Source organism: Notothenia coriiceps, unplaced genomic scaffold (assembly GCF_000735185.1).
Source record: "Notothenia coriiceps isolate Sejong01 unplaced genomic scaffold, NC01 NC01_scaffold00030483, whole genome shotgun sequence".
Classification (NCBI taxonomy): Eukaryota; Metazoa; Chordata; class Actinopteri; order Perciformes; family Nototheniidae; genus Notothenia; species Notothenia coriiceps.
Genome location: NW_011363184.1, coordinates 88170 through 103926, shown reverse-complemented (window position 1 = coordinate 103926; position 15757 = coordinate 88170). Strand labels below are relative to the sequence as shown.

The window sequence follows — 15757 nt, the reverse complement described above, 5'->3', positions numbered from 1 at the left end:
CCCTCTCACTCCAGTGGGCACACACTTTGTCAGAGGGAGGGAGGCCCATCACTGAGGCCCACTGAGACCTCCCACACGTACAGTGCTTTGATGAAAAACAAAGAGCTGAAGGTGGAGCAGGCATCAGCAGCTCCTTTTAAGAAATATTACCCCAAAATACATTGTTTTCATAAAAACATAAAAGTTTAACTTCAACTACATTCAGGAGGTTTTTAACATATCAGTTAACTTCCAAACACGAGGACATATTTTTGATAGTCTGTTTATACTTCACAAAATGTAATCATTTCTAAACCCTAAATATGACACTTACAATTGTTCCTTGTCAGATATTGAAAAACTAACTTTGTACCACTCACCTGCTCCTAGAAAGCTAAACAAGAAAGGCTTGCTTGGTCCTCCTAGAGTCATGAAACAATGTTATCAGCTTTCAGTTACAACACAAGCATATTTAAATTCATGAGGAAATACAAGAAGAATACAATAATTTACTGTTTTGTAATGTCAGAAATGTAATCTGCAAACGAAAGCAGCAACATTTTTCTTTTGCTTTTGAACTAACAGCAGATTTGATGCTGAGCTGAAATGCTGCACTGTAGTGATCCCAGATTGATGGAGGCACCTGCAGTAGAAACACATATATTTACATCTTTTAATGAGTAAAGGAGGGAACAAAACACAGAAGAAATGCCATACACGTCTTTGGAAGGATCATACTTTCACCTTGAGAGTCAGCGTGAGTATGGTTTTTAACATTTTGGGTGGGTGTGCACACTCCTCTGCTGCTCAGGCCAAGGTCCAGACAGAGAGGGTGGTCACGCTGCAGTCTGCCTTTTTAGTTGTCAGACAGCTTTGTCTTCACAAAGAAAAGAAAGCTTAAGATAAGAGTTGTGGCTCCCTCTGCTGATCTCGGAGTATCGCCTAATTAAAAGGCTCTGTTGAACAAGCCTTCCCTTTGGCCCGGAAGACAGCAGACTGAGACTATTTCATTTAAAAATATGGCTCTCATGCTCTAAAAATAGATCCCCTCTTCTCTTGGTTTAGACATAGCTTCAGATGGACTTATGTGTGCACTAGGCCTACAAAGGATGCATCACTGAGTCAGATGGAGGTACATGAGGGAGCCTCAAGGCAAGTCCTTTCTCATGCAACACAATCTCGAAATTAGATGTTAATTATACACATAATACATATAAATGTGCTTATCTAAGTTACCTGCAGTAGCCTGATTTTGTGGTCACGCTTTAACACTTCTTGCTGTCATGATTTTGTTTTTGCATTTCTGTGCACAAAAATGTCTCGCATCAAAATATATTACATGCTTATATTATATAAGTAATTCATGTAGGTGTCAATATTAGCACATATAAATATTGACAGCTTCCACCATTACAGTTACAACATTGACGCACATACAGGATCTGATGTCATGCAGCAAAAGCTAAAGAAACGTTTATTTTATATAACAAACTGTTAAAGGAAAAAAATGTGGATATTCCTGAGCCATTAGTCAACTGCAAATCAAATTCTGCTCCAGGATGTTGAGACTAGTGCATTGACCTATCCGCTCTGCAGGACCAGGCTGTCACCTGATTCTTCTGCCAGACAGCCTGGTGGATGCCGAGGCCCAATTTGCCTCTGGCGTCATGCGGTTCTGGCAGAAGACCCATAAATGCATTAGGTCCTTTGTCTGCTTTTGTCTCAATAATTGAACCATCTTAGTGGGGGGTGCTATGAGAGGTGTTCAGATCCCTACCACTCACTTGTCTCAGGAGCAATGTAGTTCATTACATTGTAGGAATCTTAGTTCACAGAGTTTGGTGTTGTCCCCGACTGAATAACTCTGGAGTCAAGTCACGTTAAGATCTATTCAAATTATACATTTAATACATATGCATGCTTGACGAGCTAATTTTTTTTGCATCCCATTACAGTAAAAAGAACACAGGCATGTGCACTGGAGCATGTAACTCGCACAAACAATAATGCTCCAGAGTGTAGGAAGGTGGATGGTGAATAAGAAGCATATTTATTATAATTTCAGCTGTCTGTCATGCTAAATGTTCATTCATTATGTGTATGTTGGGTGACACACAAGAAAAGCCCTTAGGCGAAGTAAACAGACAGTAGCTTCATCTCTATTTTTATCTGCAATAACTACAGCCCACTCTTAACACAACACTTCTTTACTTTCATGCAGAAAGAAGTGAAAGCTATCAGTCTTTATGTTCAGCCTCTGTATACACATGTGAAAGTGTTCATGTTTACCTTGCACATTTGCACAAGATCAAATGACTAGGTCAGAGATGCACCTATTCAGCGAGTTTTAATGGAAGGATGTCTGAGATACAATCTGATCTGAATTAGAAGAGAAGGGGAAGTGGGAATCTCCTGTGAAGATTCAGCCTGTCTGGTCCTATTGCTAGTGGAGCCTTCAACTCAGGGTGAACTCCAGAGTTCAACTTGTCAAATTGTCACACACATTAATGCGAGGCATGCACGTACTAACACACACCATCTAAATGTAATGATTTATTCTTAACGATTCTAATGGGGAAAAGTTAAGCAAAGGTAACAAAATATTTTTTTAATTACATGCCACAACAAAGTGCAACACATTCTTGGGGTTTTACAAGGGAAGGTCTATTGTATGCAATAGCACACAGCAGTCAGGTGATGGCAATATTGTATTCCTTTTTGCAGATTTGATTGTTTTAAACTTTTAAAAGCCCAAAAGCAACTCCTCACATTTGATAATAAGTGTGAGAGAGTTTGCCAAACGAATAAAGAGAATGATTGTTGAAAAGGGCATGAGCTTATTTGAAGCCCCCCTTTCAATAAATGTAAAAGCCCAAACAGCAGGCACCTACAGCTCAAACTGAAATAGGTCACACTATTCATGTGTAAAAGCTCAAGCCATAACCTTGGAAATTCTACAAATGGCTGCAAAATTTTAGTAGCACATTTTCAGGATGAGCTCGTGAATATGTTTGAATCCTTAAGCTGTTTAAGGTGTTAAAAACATCACATAATCCATATGTGTTACATTATAATTATATGTGGTGAAAGAAGGCAACAATTCAAAAATGTAATTAACTTAAGGCAACGTCTTTTTAAAATGTCTGCATTGATAACAGTTCCGCCAGATAAACGTCCCTCACATTGCTGTATGGTGTTCTTTTTTTAAATAGCTATGATTTATAAATATAAATAATGAGATTCAATAACAGGTTTCAGCCTGTGTTGTATTGTGGTATTACTAATTCACCACAAGATGGGATTTAAAGCTCACTATAGGGAACAACAAAAGCATTGGATGGCTGAACATTATTGACAGCACCATTTGGCTGACCAGTGACAGAAGAAACACACACACACACACACACACACACACACACACACACACACACACACACACACACACACACACACACACACACACACACACACACACACACACACACACATGATGGGGCAAACAAAAGGCTAAGTGGACTACCAGATCTCAGCCAACAGCTGTAAATTACTTCACTGTGCAGGAAGGTGGGCATTATTTGTGATACTGGCTGGTTTGAAATGAAATTGAATTCAGTATGGTTTCACTGATAGACAAGTTTACAATTGCTTTGGTCTTAGTTCCATTTGGTTTCTAAACAATTATAGTATGCACAACAACTTCAAATATAGCCTTTTGTGATTATATGATTATTATTATGTTCCAGGTCTTGTTCATTTATGCTCAATCAGAATACAAACCTGTCATATAAGCGAGTAATGTGAGCAGCGGTATGGAGTTTGCGATTCAATCTAATTTTAAATTAAAACAATAACCTAGCGATAACTTATTTATGACACATCAGTGATTTATAACTCTGGTTTTAATTAATTATTCTCCTCTGTAAATTGTCAAATTGTGTGCCAAGCAGTAGCTCTAAAAGTGGAGAGCCGACAGCATCAGGAGCCCTTGAAGCAAAACGAGGGACAGACGGGTCAGTCTCATTATAATTTCCCTCAATTCAATTTTTGTTTATTTGAAGATTTATGCGAAATGGCTGCAGAATATCCACTGATTGATGTGCAGTGGTGGATGAAGTACTAAGACATGGTTTAATGCAAAAGTAGCGACAGATGTGAAAGAAACTTAAGTTAGCAAATATTTGAAGTAAATAAAAACACAATTTTTGACTCAAAACAAAAGTAAAGAAAAAGGATAAGGTACCAATAAAAATAAGTACTCAAACAATTAGAGCTTAGTGATATGGAGACATTTACAATTCACAATTGCTTTCATCAAATACCTCAAAATCAGTATTGCTAATATCTTTCTAGCGGTGACTATTGGTGCTTTCACTAAAAGTTAACACATATGACATTTGTGTTGAATAATGCTGACATGCATGCAAATAATACAACAAAATCAACAGTGCAGTGAGTTCAGAAAATGATATTCAATAACTATTATGCAGTTTAAAATATACCATTGAAAAGAAAAGACACCATTGGGACATTACTATGTATACCATGTAGGACCATGCAGTCTAATCTCACAATATAAACTCGATATAATGGCCTTTAGTAGGCCTAAAATAAGCACTTCAACATTTTAAGTACAGTACTTATAAATAAAGAAAATGCAGTGGTGGACTGTAAATAAGTAGGCTATATCTACTGAAGTATGTGCAATTTCAGGGGTTTTTACTTAACTTGATCATTTTCTTTACTCCACTAAAAATGTTGTAGTTTTTACTTGGCTACAATTATCTTATGCCTTTAGTTACTAGTGACTTAACAAATTACACATTTAAAAAAAACAACAACAAGAGTTTATTAAATGTATCCACTAATAGACCTACTCAATAAGATGTTTTGTTACAGTACAAATTAAACTAGCCAGCTTTTAACAGCTTTTGAAAGATTGATAGAGAATCAATTGGCTTGATAAACATTGAAGTAATTGTCTTTTTTATTTTCTGGGTGTTTTTTATTTATTATTTAGAATTGGGTCTTTTTACAGCCTCTACTTACTTTTTCTTGAGTAACATTTACAATGCATAACTTTTATTTCTAAAACGGTGGTATTAGTAAGTATATTTAAGAAAAGGATCTGAGTACCACAGAATAAATGTACTTACATTCCACCGCGGTATGTTGTTGTTGTGGGGGTAGTTTTGAGAGCCATGGTTCACGCCTCCCCTCCTTTCGGACTCTCCCCTCCCCGTTTACAAGTCATGATGGCGGAACTGTAGAGCTCAGGACGAGCAGGAGTGCACCGCCCGTCCGCGTCTGGCAATTGTATATAGTAATTTATTTATTCAGACAACTTCACATCCTTCCCCGACATGACCCGTTGGATTCCTACTAAAAAAGAGAAGTACGGAGTCGGTAAGTTTTCAAAAGCAGCTTCGCGTGTTTTGTGAGTTACAAGCTCACCGAGAGAACTCCCAACTAAACTTCACGGGAAAGGGGAGTCTGAAGTTGGGAAACACACGCAGGGTTTTGTTGTTATTGGTGGTACATGGTGCGTAGCGACACCGTAGCCCGGAGGGGTTTTGGGTACTTTTTATTACATAGTTTGTGAGTTGCCCTCCTTGTTGTCTTGGCGAGTCAAGGTATTTGGTTGTAGTAAGAAATTACCAAGTGTCCATAATAGGTGGTGAGGAAAAATGGAAAAGAGCCAAGAGTTCAATGAGCATACCAGTCATTCTTGTACCTAACTTCGCTGAGCTGACTTGTGGAAGTTGCTGTGAACTTGAATAAATTCTCATGTAGCTCTTAAGTCCCTAGAAGCCCCCTGAAGGACTCCTGGAGGGTCCCACATGGGAGCCACTGCTGTGACTGTATGCATGTCAGATAACAGGAGAGAATTTGTATCGACATTAGGTTTGTCAGTGTAGCTTAACACTTTGGGAAGTGGTGGAACGTATCTAAGTACCATGAGCCTATTTTGAAATGATTGTTTTTTACTTGAGTATTTCCATGTTATGCTTCTTTAAACTTGCACCCCTGACATTTCCGAGGCGAAATGTATCTCTCATAGAACTAGATACCATGAGCCTATTTTGAAATTATTGTTTTTTACTTGAGTATTTCCATGTTATGCTTCTTTAAACTTGCACCCCATGACATTTCCGTGGCGAAATGTATCTCTCATAGTACTAGATAGCGTTTACATCCATAAACGCATGTTATGCTTATGATACTGTACTACTTAACAACCCAGTATCTAAAAGTATCTACATATTGACAAACTATATCATTAAAATGCTCCAATGTGTATTTGTTGGTGAATCCACAATCCTCTTATAATTATAAGATAATGTGGTGAAAATAGCCTTTCTGCTTACTTTGTACGCTTCAAGTAGGCTACACTTAGCGGATAATACTTCTGTTATTCTACTTTAGTAGGCTACCTTTTGTGAATTCAGGTTAATTCAAACATCTAATAGTTTTCTACCCATGCTTATAGGGCACAACTTTTAAAATGTTTTTTTAGTGGTTTGCAATAAGGTGTGGCACTGTCACATTTATAAATGTGTGTTTTGTGGGCTAACTGCATGCACGTTCATGCTATCAGGTAGACCTCCACGCCCTCAGGGCAAATGAGCACAACTTGTAGCCTTCATGTGAAATTCCTTCCAGGTTTACTGTAATGACTTTATTGTCAGCACAGGTTGGCCGGTCATTGGTTACCGTACTGACTCACCGCTAAATCTGTGCTACAGACACTTTTACAGAAAGTGTGTCCTGTTGGGAAGCAGATGTGTTACGCAAGAGGAGCAACCTTGTGTGAATACCTAGTCCTGATGGAATATGTGTGAACCAGAGTCTATTAAGAATATCTTGCTTTAGCCTGGATTCTGTTACCGACTTTATCTTTAAAGGATGTGTTTTGTCCTCTATTGCTGTTGTGACTAAAATGATTATAACGTACTTTTTTTAGCAGGTGATTTTGTGTGTAAATCCTTTCAGTAATGTGTTAAAAAGTGTTGCTTTGCTTGATTTTGTAGATGGTGCCGTTCTCCTGGCAACCGCCCCAGAAACGGGGCAGGTGTCACCAGAACTGTACTTAATCCTTAAAATGTTATCGGACCCTGCACAAGGTCCTACTTTTTTAATCATATTGCAACCCAGGCTTTGCCCAGATCCAGGCAACTACATTTTCAGTAGAAAAAGGAGTTGCCAGGTTTCTGATAATAGCAATATCATACTAGCTAAAAGGGAAATGTGGATAATGTGGGGCTTAAGATATCACAAGCTAATTTGTGTCACCATCACAAGAGGATAGCTTTCCCTTTTTATATATCCTGAAGAGAAGCGCTGCACTAGAGACTCAAATAAATCATTTAAATCAAAAGGTAGGGAACACTTTAGTTAAATATACTGCATGTCTATTTTCACATAATTTGCATCCACAATGAAATCAAAAGGCTTTATAAGATTTCAAGGCAAGGTCTCCTTAATGGGTGGTCATGTTATTGCTTGATTTTGAACCAAACCCATATGAAGTTGGCCATTTGTATTGACAGTGTGTATTAAAAACATTATACATTTTTGACCAACTAATGGCCTTGCCAGATAACAGTTATTCAGGAAGTTAAAGGGGAACTGATTTTGCACAACAAAGTATGTTAACAGGTGTTGCTTAACACTGATGTGTTATGCTGCATGCTGTGTGAGTTGCATTAGGTTGAATGGTGGGTAATGTAGGCAACAGGTTCCAACAAGGAAGAAGCATCTGTAGAATTAAAAAGGCAACATCTCTGCTGCTGCTTCATACATTTTTATCCTTTTCATTTTTAAAGATCCCATATTGTAAAAGAAATGTGATATTGATGTATTTTATATTAAAGAAGGTCTAGGTGCTTTAATCAATAGTGTGAAATTAGTTAAGTGCTAAATCCTCAGAGTAACATAAAGCTTGTATTCAGGAACTGTGTTTTTAAATGTTTGCAAGAGACGCTGAGACAGGGAAGACCCGGAAAAAACTGATGAAAGCAGGCTAACATTTTCTACAACCCCAAAATACAGATATGTGTATGTGAACTGTGTGAACTCAGATATAAGGCAGGCATAGATGAATGTAAACGGCCTTGTAGTTTCTGCACAATAAAACTCAAACAAACAAAGTTAGGTAACAATAAGCATTCATAAAGGCTGACTTATTCTTGCCCTCACTGTGGGCGTGTGAAAAAGATTTTCAAGTGCTCATCCAAAACTTCCACTTTGTAGTTTTATGCAATAAACAACAATAAATATGTGTCCTTAATTTGATGAGGGCTTAAAATGGTTTGCTCTGCCCGTGTCTTCTGCTTTGTGGGCGTCTGTGTCTTATTAGCAAAGCAAATCTAAAGCTGTTGACGGCACCATAGGTCTGATACCAGCCGTTAAGATAAGTGTTGACCTTGTTCTCAGTTTTGATGGACTGACCAGATTATTGGATGGTCATTCATGACTTTCAAAACTCAGACATAAGTTTGGAGAAGTTCTTAATGAACCTGCAGAAAGACCTTGTGGTTTCTTTCTCCTTTAGAAAAGGCAATTGTAGTTTTCTTTGTAGCAGAGTTTTTACCAGAATTAAAAAAATGAGCCCATAAGTGGTCTAATTCCTCTTTTGCACTATTAGATTTGAAGTTGAAAATTAACTTTCTGATTTATGGTGACCCTACAAGGGTTTATTAGCTGGAGCTACAGATTGTCTCCGAGTGTCTAGACGGTTGATCGAAGGCAAGGCCTTTATTTTGAAAGGTTTCTCTTGAGGAGAACTGGCTCAAAGACAAACTTTAATAGACTTGCTTTTACCTAATTATTTTTCTGGAATTATACTGTACCTCTCGCTTCTTCCAAAGCATTTGAAATATGTATGTTTGAATTCAGGTTTTAAAAGAGATATGATACATCACATAATAGTAGCTACCCAAAAGACCTTTTCAAGTTTATTAGAATACCATTTTATTCTAATTCCACTTTCATTGATTTTAAGCTATTAGTCGTAGTAATTGCATTTTTAAAAAACTAATCGCAAAATATAAGTAATAAGTAATCTTTCATGAGGAAATGTTTTCTCATAAAATGCATCCATGTTTTATATATATTTATTTTCCAATATGGAGACTTGCTTTTTTCTGTTTTATATCACAACAAATTGAGAATCTGATTGATCTATAATGAAAATAAAATGTTGTATGTTGCAGCCCTATAAAATAATACCATTTGAATAGTTTGGTATATACAATGTTTGCTTACAACTCTCCTGTACAAGTAAATATGATGGTTGTTATTTTTTATGGAATCAGAGTCCGTTTGTTTAGCATGGCAACATTTATGTCTGCCCCATTTCTGGCTTTATCATTTCATTTATTTCATGCATTTGATGGAGGGATTTTCATGCTGAGGATCTGTATGAACCAGGTATGAACTCAGTGGAGCAGTAATGTCTGTATGTTCAAGGATTGGTTGCTAGGCTCATCTATCTTGCGTCATATTGTTTGCATGTGTGTTATCACGGCCATAACTCGGAGTACTTGTTTATGTTTTCCTTCACACCCAGTCAGTGAAGAGAACAATGGATTCTTATTGAAACGTGTTAACTGTGATGGGCTGCCAGCTGCGGCTCAAACTGTTCAGCCGTAGTGTTCTTTAATTTTTGGCTAATCCACCTCCTTGATAAATCATTAAGATTAAATCAGCCTCGCTTTAATTTAACATTAGTATGCTTATAAACTTGAACCTACTCAGATTACGGCTTTATTGGAATTGACTACAATGGCTTCAGGCTCAGTGTTTTAAGTTCAAGAGGATGATAGTGGGTCTCAGAGCAGATGAGTTGTGCTGCCAGTGTTCAGACTGTTGCCTTTAGTGCAGACAGTGTGGCATCACAACACGCTCAGCCGGTTGCCTGCCAATGGCATTTTACCCACTGTTGCCAGGCCCAGACACTGTCAAGATGGTGAATGGACCATTGTGACTCCCGGCATCACCAGAGGCAGATGTCATTTCTTCAGTGCTCGTTTTATTCAATATTGTTCTGGCTGCACAAATATTTCCCCTGTGACAACAAATCCTTTTTTCAAAGAGAATTCACAGCGTGTCAGTTGCTTCTTTTTGTGTAGCTAAAAATTATTTTACATTGGAAAAAGTAAAAAACCAGCAATGTTACCCTAATGAGAAAACTAGCTTGGTTAACCAAAGTAAAAGTAGTTCAAATATCTTAGTTCGAAGCGGTTAACATTGACAATATACATGAATGATTAACAAAATATAATATAAAAGTCACATGCGAAAAAAAAAGAGGCCACAAGTGAGTTCATTGAGTTATACACAGCTCATTCATAAAGCAAAAGAAAAAGCACTATAGACATTTTTTACTTTTTATACCATTTGACAGATTTGAGCTGTGGTCAAAAAATGTGCCTATGTTCGTACTTGTCAGTTTTGAAACATCTTACATGTACAATCTTGGGCATATATTTTTACTTGTCATAGCAGAATCTCTTATTGATTCCGTACAAGAGCAGTTTCTCAATGCTCTTACCCAACAGTGGGGGCTGCCCAACAAATGTGTTGAAATAAAAAGGGGCGAGGTTGGTAAAAAGGCAAATGTAAAAAATCTTTCCTTTGCTTTAACAGCCAAAACTTGTATGCAGATTGTGTAAAAAAAACTACACAAAATGGCAAAACAAGTCATTTTAACTACCTTAATCACTTTAGAAATAAGCAAATAGTGAAACTACCAGCAAGTGATAGCAAAATATAATTCATTTTCATGTTAATTCAACTTAAAATAATGATATAGTATGATACGTTGTTTGCTCTAAAGACTTGAACTTGATGTTCACAATATAACACATACATAAACGGGAATGTTAGGCAATGTATGTGCTTGTGGGAAAAAGAAGGTAAGAAAGGCGTCAGAGGTAAGTGTTTCTGACCGGTTCTAAGTTTCAGTATTTGTGAGGGATCTCTGACTAAGGCATCATTCAATTGAACCTGTGCTGGTGATATTCTTACATCAGTGCAGCAGACATGGGTTTAACCTTACATTTAAAATAGGCTGTCTATACTGACGCAGTCTTAACCTGATTCCATGTGGAGATTCTGTCTGGGCAAATTTGCGTTTTGGAAAGCTATACAAATACATCTTTAAGGAGGCTGTCATGGAGAGAGAAGGGTACAACCGCCTTCAGTATTTTGTCAAGTTTTGGTATTCAGACTGAGTTGTGATAAGGCAAGCCAGTTGAAGCGTGCTGGGAAATCTAGCCTGGAGCAACACGCATTATCACCATGCAAGTCAGGACATGGCTCTCTGCTTATAGTTCCTCTATCACTATGAGATTGGCTGCTCACTATTGTGGCTCCCTCAAGTCTTGACAAAGACCTTTGCTACAGTATTGTTTGCCAAGGTTTCTCTTTTGCAACTTCTCGTTGGTTAATTGTGTGTCTGTGTGCGCAGAGACGTGTGTGATCCCTCCCATCCGTGTCCTGGTAAGAGAGTTTAAGGAGTCGCCTCCAGGAAATGTTAATAAACTGAGTAAAGAGAAGGGCAGGGCTGGCAGGTGAGCCAGTTTGCAGAAGCATGACCTGCAGAGTGTAACTATTGATCAAAGGCTAGCGTGATATCAGAAATAAAGAGGATGTAATGCCATCGCCCTTTTTAGCTGCCCTCCTTTCCTTTCTCTCTCTCTGAAGCTACCTGCTCCGGCACAGTCCACTGGAACGTTAAACACTGCCTCAGGGCATCTGTTTCAATTAAGAATCGTCAAAAGACTTTAAAGGTTTGAGTCATGCAGGCCGGCTGCACAAGCATACAGCCTGCTGTTTCAAAGAGCAGTAAGATGAGGAATAAATCAAAGATCAAGATCCTCTCTGCATGCAAACCTGCAACAAGAATTGCTGATTTTCCTGGAAGAAACTGCAATCCTCTGATCCAGAACTTTTTTTAAGAACAGGCCTTTTCCTGAGTGATTGAAAGGGGATTTGGGCTTTTTCTTAATCCACTGGACCTGGAGCGGGAACAAAACTTATCAAACTGTGGGCTTAAAAGTTGTCTTTGTTAACAGTATGTATTGAATGTTGTGTGTGTTTCCAATAATGAGACAACCCTTTTTTGTCCTTCAGCAATCTACAACTATGAGGCGAGTGGTGAGCTGGAGCTGTGTCTGCAGGTGGGGGACACGGTGCACATACTTGAGAAATTGGAAGGTGAGCGAGCCTCAACGCACAACAAGCCCTGACACATCCCTCTTTTCCTTCACTGAAGCAAGCTGACACAGGAACTTAGATGAAATGTTGAACAAACCATCGCTCGATATGCTATGCATAATAATGCAAATGAGACTACTACATCGTCCTCCAGACAGGGTGGACTGTCATCAATCACATCACTGTCTTGTCCACAGCCTATCCCTCTCTGTAACATGTTTCTCTGTTAATTCATATTTCCTCAGGCTGGTATAGGGGTTACACACTACGCAAGAAATCGCATAAGGTAAATGAGTCATTAGCACTCTTATCATCATAACTAATGCTGTAATGTATATTTACTGACTTACCTCATTGCTTCCTCAGGGCATTTTCCCAGCTTCCTACATCCACTTAAAGGAGGCTACGGTTGAGGGAACAGGGTGAGAGCACATATCAGTAAACATATCAGCGTGATGATAATCCACTTTGACTTTGGTTTGCCACCCTGCCTTGTCATTAGCCACTAACATATAACAGCAGTGCACTTGTAATTACAATAAGTAAGGATTCAGTAATGCTTTTCTTGGCTGTGAAGGAGAAACCATCCCACTATTTATCATGTAAAGAAATGCACTTGAGTCTGTCCAAATGATGTGACATGATCTGTGAATGATGAACCACTTTTCCAATATCTTATTATTCTCTCCTTGTGGCTGGTAGCCAGCAGGAAATAATTACTCCAGCCGATTTGCCCCTGGTGCAGGAGCTCGGGGCTACTCTGAGAGAATGGGCACAGATATGGCACAAGCTCTACGTGGTGAGTGTAAATCAACGTCTCTGTTTCTACTACACACACAAGTGTCTCCTACTCGGATTCACACCACTGCGAGACATTTTATTTCACACCTCTGGACAATGTTTTGTTATTAGTGTGTACATCTTTATTTGACAGGCGAACAAGACAAAACCATTCAGGAGTGTTACGCAGATGGCGTACAGCCTCATCGAATATCGATCTCAGATAGTGTCAGGAACGCTGCCTAAGGATGACCTTGTGGAGCTCAGAAAGAAAGTCACAGCTAAGATTGATTACGGAAACCGGTATGAGTCCTGCTGCCTTATTGTACTGCAATAAATTGCCTTGCAGCATAAACACCATTGTAATGTTTTATTAGCCTGAGCCATGGCTCCAAGATTGTCGATTTTAAATTAAAGTGTTTGATCCTCTGTGCTTTAAGGATTCTGGGGTTGGACCTGGTGGTGCGAGATGAAGCAGGAAACACTCTGGATCCGGACTGGACCAGCACGGTCAGTCTGTTCCGGGCACACGAGACCGCCTCCCGCAGTGTGGATGACAGGATACAAGAAGAGAAGGCATGATTTTGATTTGTTCACACTTTCAGACACTTTTTCTTCCCATAGTAGCTGTCAATTTTTAAATAATATCTGTGTCCATGCACTGCCTGGGGCTCTGTTTTTCTGCAGACGCGGCTACAAAACCTGGAGATGAGGCGTCAAACCCTTTTCAGTACTGTGCACACCTACAGTCTACTCATGAACCTGAAGAACTTTGTATGCAACATTGGAGAGGATGCTGAGCTGCTAATGTCTCTGTACGACCCCGACCAGTCTGAATTCATCAGGTTAGCTCCACACTTTAATTTACAACTCATTTCAGTATTAAGCTTGATTTGTCAATTTTAGTTCATTGAATTGGTATTTGACATAGTAAAGAAATACAGTATGTTTTCAAGCATGATACAAACAAAAAAAAATATGATTTTAGTCTAAAATGTATCTTAACGTGACACTATTTTATTCAATGTTAAATCATACATTTTATTTGGAGGAACCTTTCCATACACCTCAGGATACCTTACAATGCATAAAAGACATACTCAAGTAAATACAGCAAAATATAAAATACAGACAGGGCAGACACAAAAAGAGACTTTTAAAATCAGGCATGTGTCGTGGAAAGGGAGTAGTATTGATAACAAGCCGGATGACTAAAGTGAGAAGGCCAATTTGAAGAGGTGAGTTTTAAGAAGGGATTTGTACGGGTGTCATACTGTTGGATGGGAAGTGGGAAGACTTCAAGAGCTTGGGCGCAGTGCAGCTAAAAGACCAAGCAACCACGGTGGTGAGGTGTGAATCAGGGGATGGTAGATAGACTAGCTGAGGTTAAGCGGTGGGAACGAGAGGGGGTGTACTCCTGAAGGAGATCTGTGAGAGAGGTAGGGGCCAGGGGGTGGAGGGCTTTGTAGGTGAGTAGGAGATGTGATGTATCTAACAAGTTGGACACATCATTAAATCATCAATACAGAAAAAAAATAGTGCTTCTACTTTGATGTTTATTGTGGCAAAAGTAACCAAGTGAAAAAGATAAATATAATTAGTTATGCTAAGTTTGTGTGAAATAACAGTAATAGCTTGAGATTGTGTATTATTGTCATTTAACTCTGCAAAGCTCTGATGAGAAAGGAGAGCTCTAGGCTGGAAGCGACTTGTTTCAGGGGCCATGCAACTGCTGCTTCTTCAACATGCTGGTGAAGAAAAATAACTATTCTAAGCTTGTCAAAAATAGTGGCAGCATTAATAATGGAGATTATAAAAATAAAAGCTAGAAACACTCCTCGGCTGCTCGGTGGATGTTTCTGCCGACGAGTCTGACCTCTGCTCCTCCGGACAGAGCGAGGGGACGACATTAGACCTTTATTACAGCAGACATTTTGACTCATTGCAGGAAAATCGCAGGTGTAACTAAACGCATTAATAATGGATGTGTTGCCTCTTTAGTAATGCCCGCAAGCAATGCATTTCTGCCTTTACCATTTGCCTCAGAATGCCCGCTATGAGAAATGTCTATGTGGTTCAATATAGTCTCACATTGTTGCTATTCCAAATATGCAATCATCTCTTGGGCTGTATCTGCTGAGACAGATAAAGTGATGCAAAATTAGTTATTTTCTATTTCTCCTGATGCCTTTAGATAATGTGATCTCTAACTGTGATTCTTATTGAAATTCCTGCAGTGAGAACTTCCTGGTGCGCTGGGATAGTATGGGGATGCCTAAAGAAATTGAAAAACTCAACAACCTGCCAGCGCTATTCACAGTGAGTGAATCCCAGCCCACCGCCTGTATTCCCTCTGCATCGGATTTAAACAATCCTGACGCGGCCTGAAATCTGTGACAAAGAAGCCAATTTGCTCCTGGATCGCTCTTAATTTTCTGAAAGTTGCACTGAATGGCTCACATTCACGCCACATCTCTGCAAATCTGAATACATTTGCCTCCGTTATTTCACCGCTGTTTATGTTAATGAGACAGTCCCAGTTTCCTGCTAACAACGCGTTGAGCTAACCTGCATGAAATTGTGTTTTTTAATGTGATCAAACCACATTCATCAAGGCAAAGCTGAAAATCAAATCAAATATTTACTTCCTCAAAGCACACATGTCAAGACACCTTCGTCTTGAAGCGCCTCCACGAAAACAAACACATAGAGAGTCTGGGAAGCGATGTGTTTGAGGGTTTTACTGCATGCTTTTATTCTGTAATATTTGCCATCTGGT

General features: G+C 38.9%; 1 protein-coding gene across 3 annotated transcripts in view; it reads left to right on the top strand.

Annotated features, from left to right (window-relative positions):
* Positions 1-5219: 5219 nt before the first annotated feature.
* The window catches only part of dock5 (dedicator of cytokinesis 5), a 33854-nt gene continuing 23316 nt past the window's right edge, over positions 5220-15757 (top strand). For all 3 annotated transcript variants that reach the window (XM_010787491.1, XM_010787490.1, XM_010787489.1), the window contains exons 1-9: positions 5220-5382; positions 12115-12198; positions 12444-12484; positions 12565-12620; positions 12901-12997; positions 13133-13281; positions 13419-13554; positions 13666-13823; positions 15216-15297. In XM_010787491.1, coding sequence (XP_010785793.1) covers positions 5340-5382; positions 12115-12198; positions 12444-12484; positions 12565-12620; positions 12901-12997; positions 13133-13281; positions 13419-13554; positions 13666-13823; positions 15216-15297 — 846 coding nt within the window. In that variant the 5' untranslated portion in view covers positions 5220-5339. The remainder of the gene's footprint in view (positions 5383-12114; positions 12199-12443; positions 12485-12564; positions 12621-12900; positions 12998-13132; positions 13282-13418; positions 13555-13665; positions 13824-15215; positions 15298-15757) is intronic.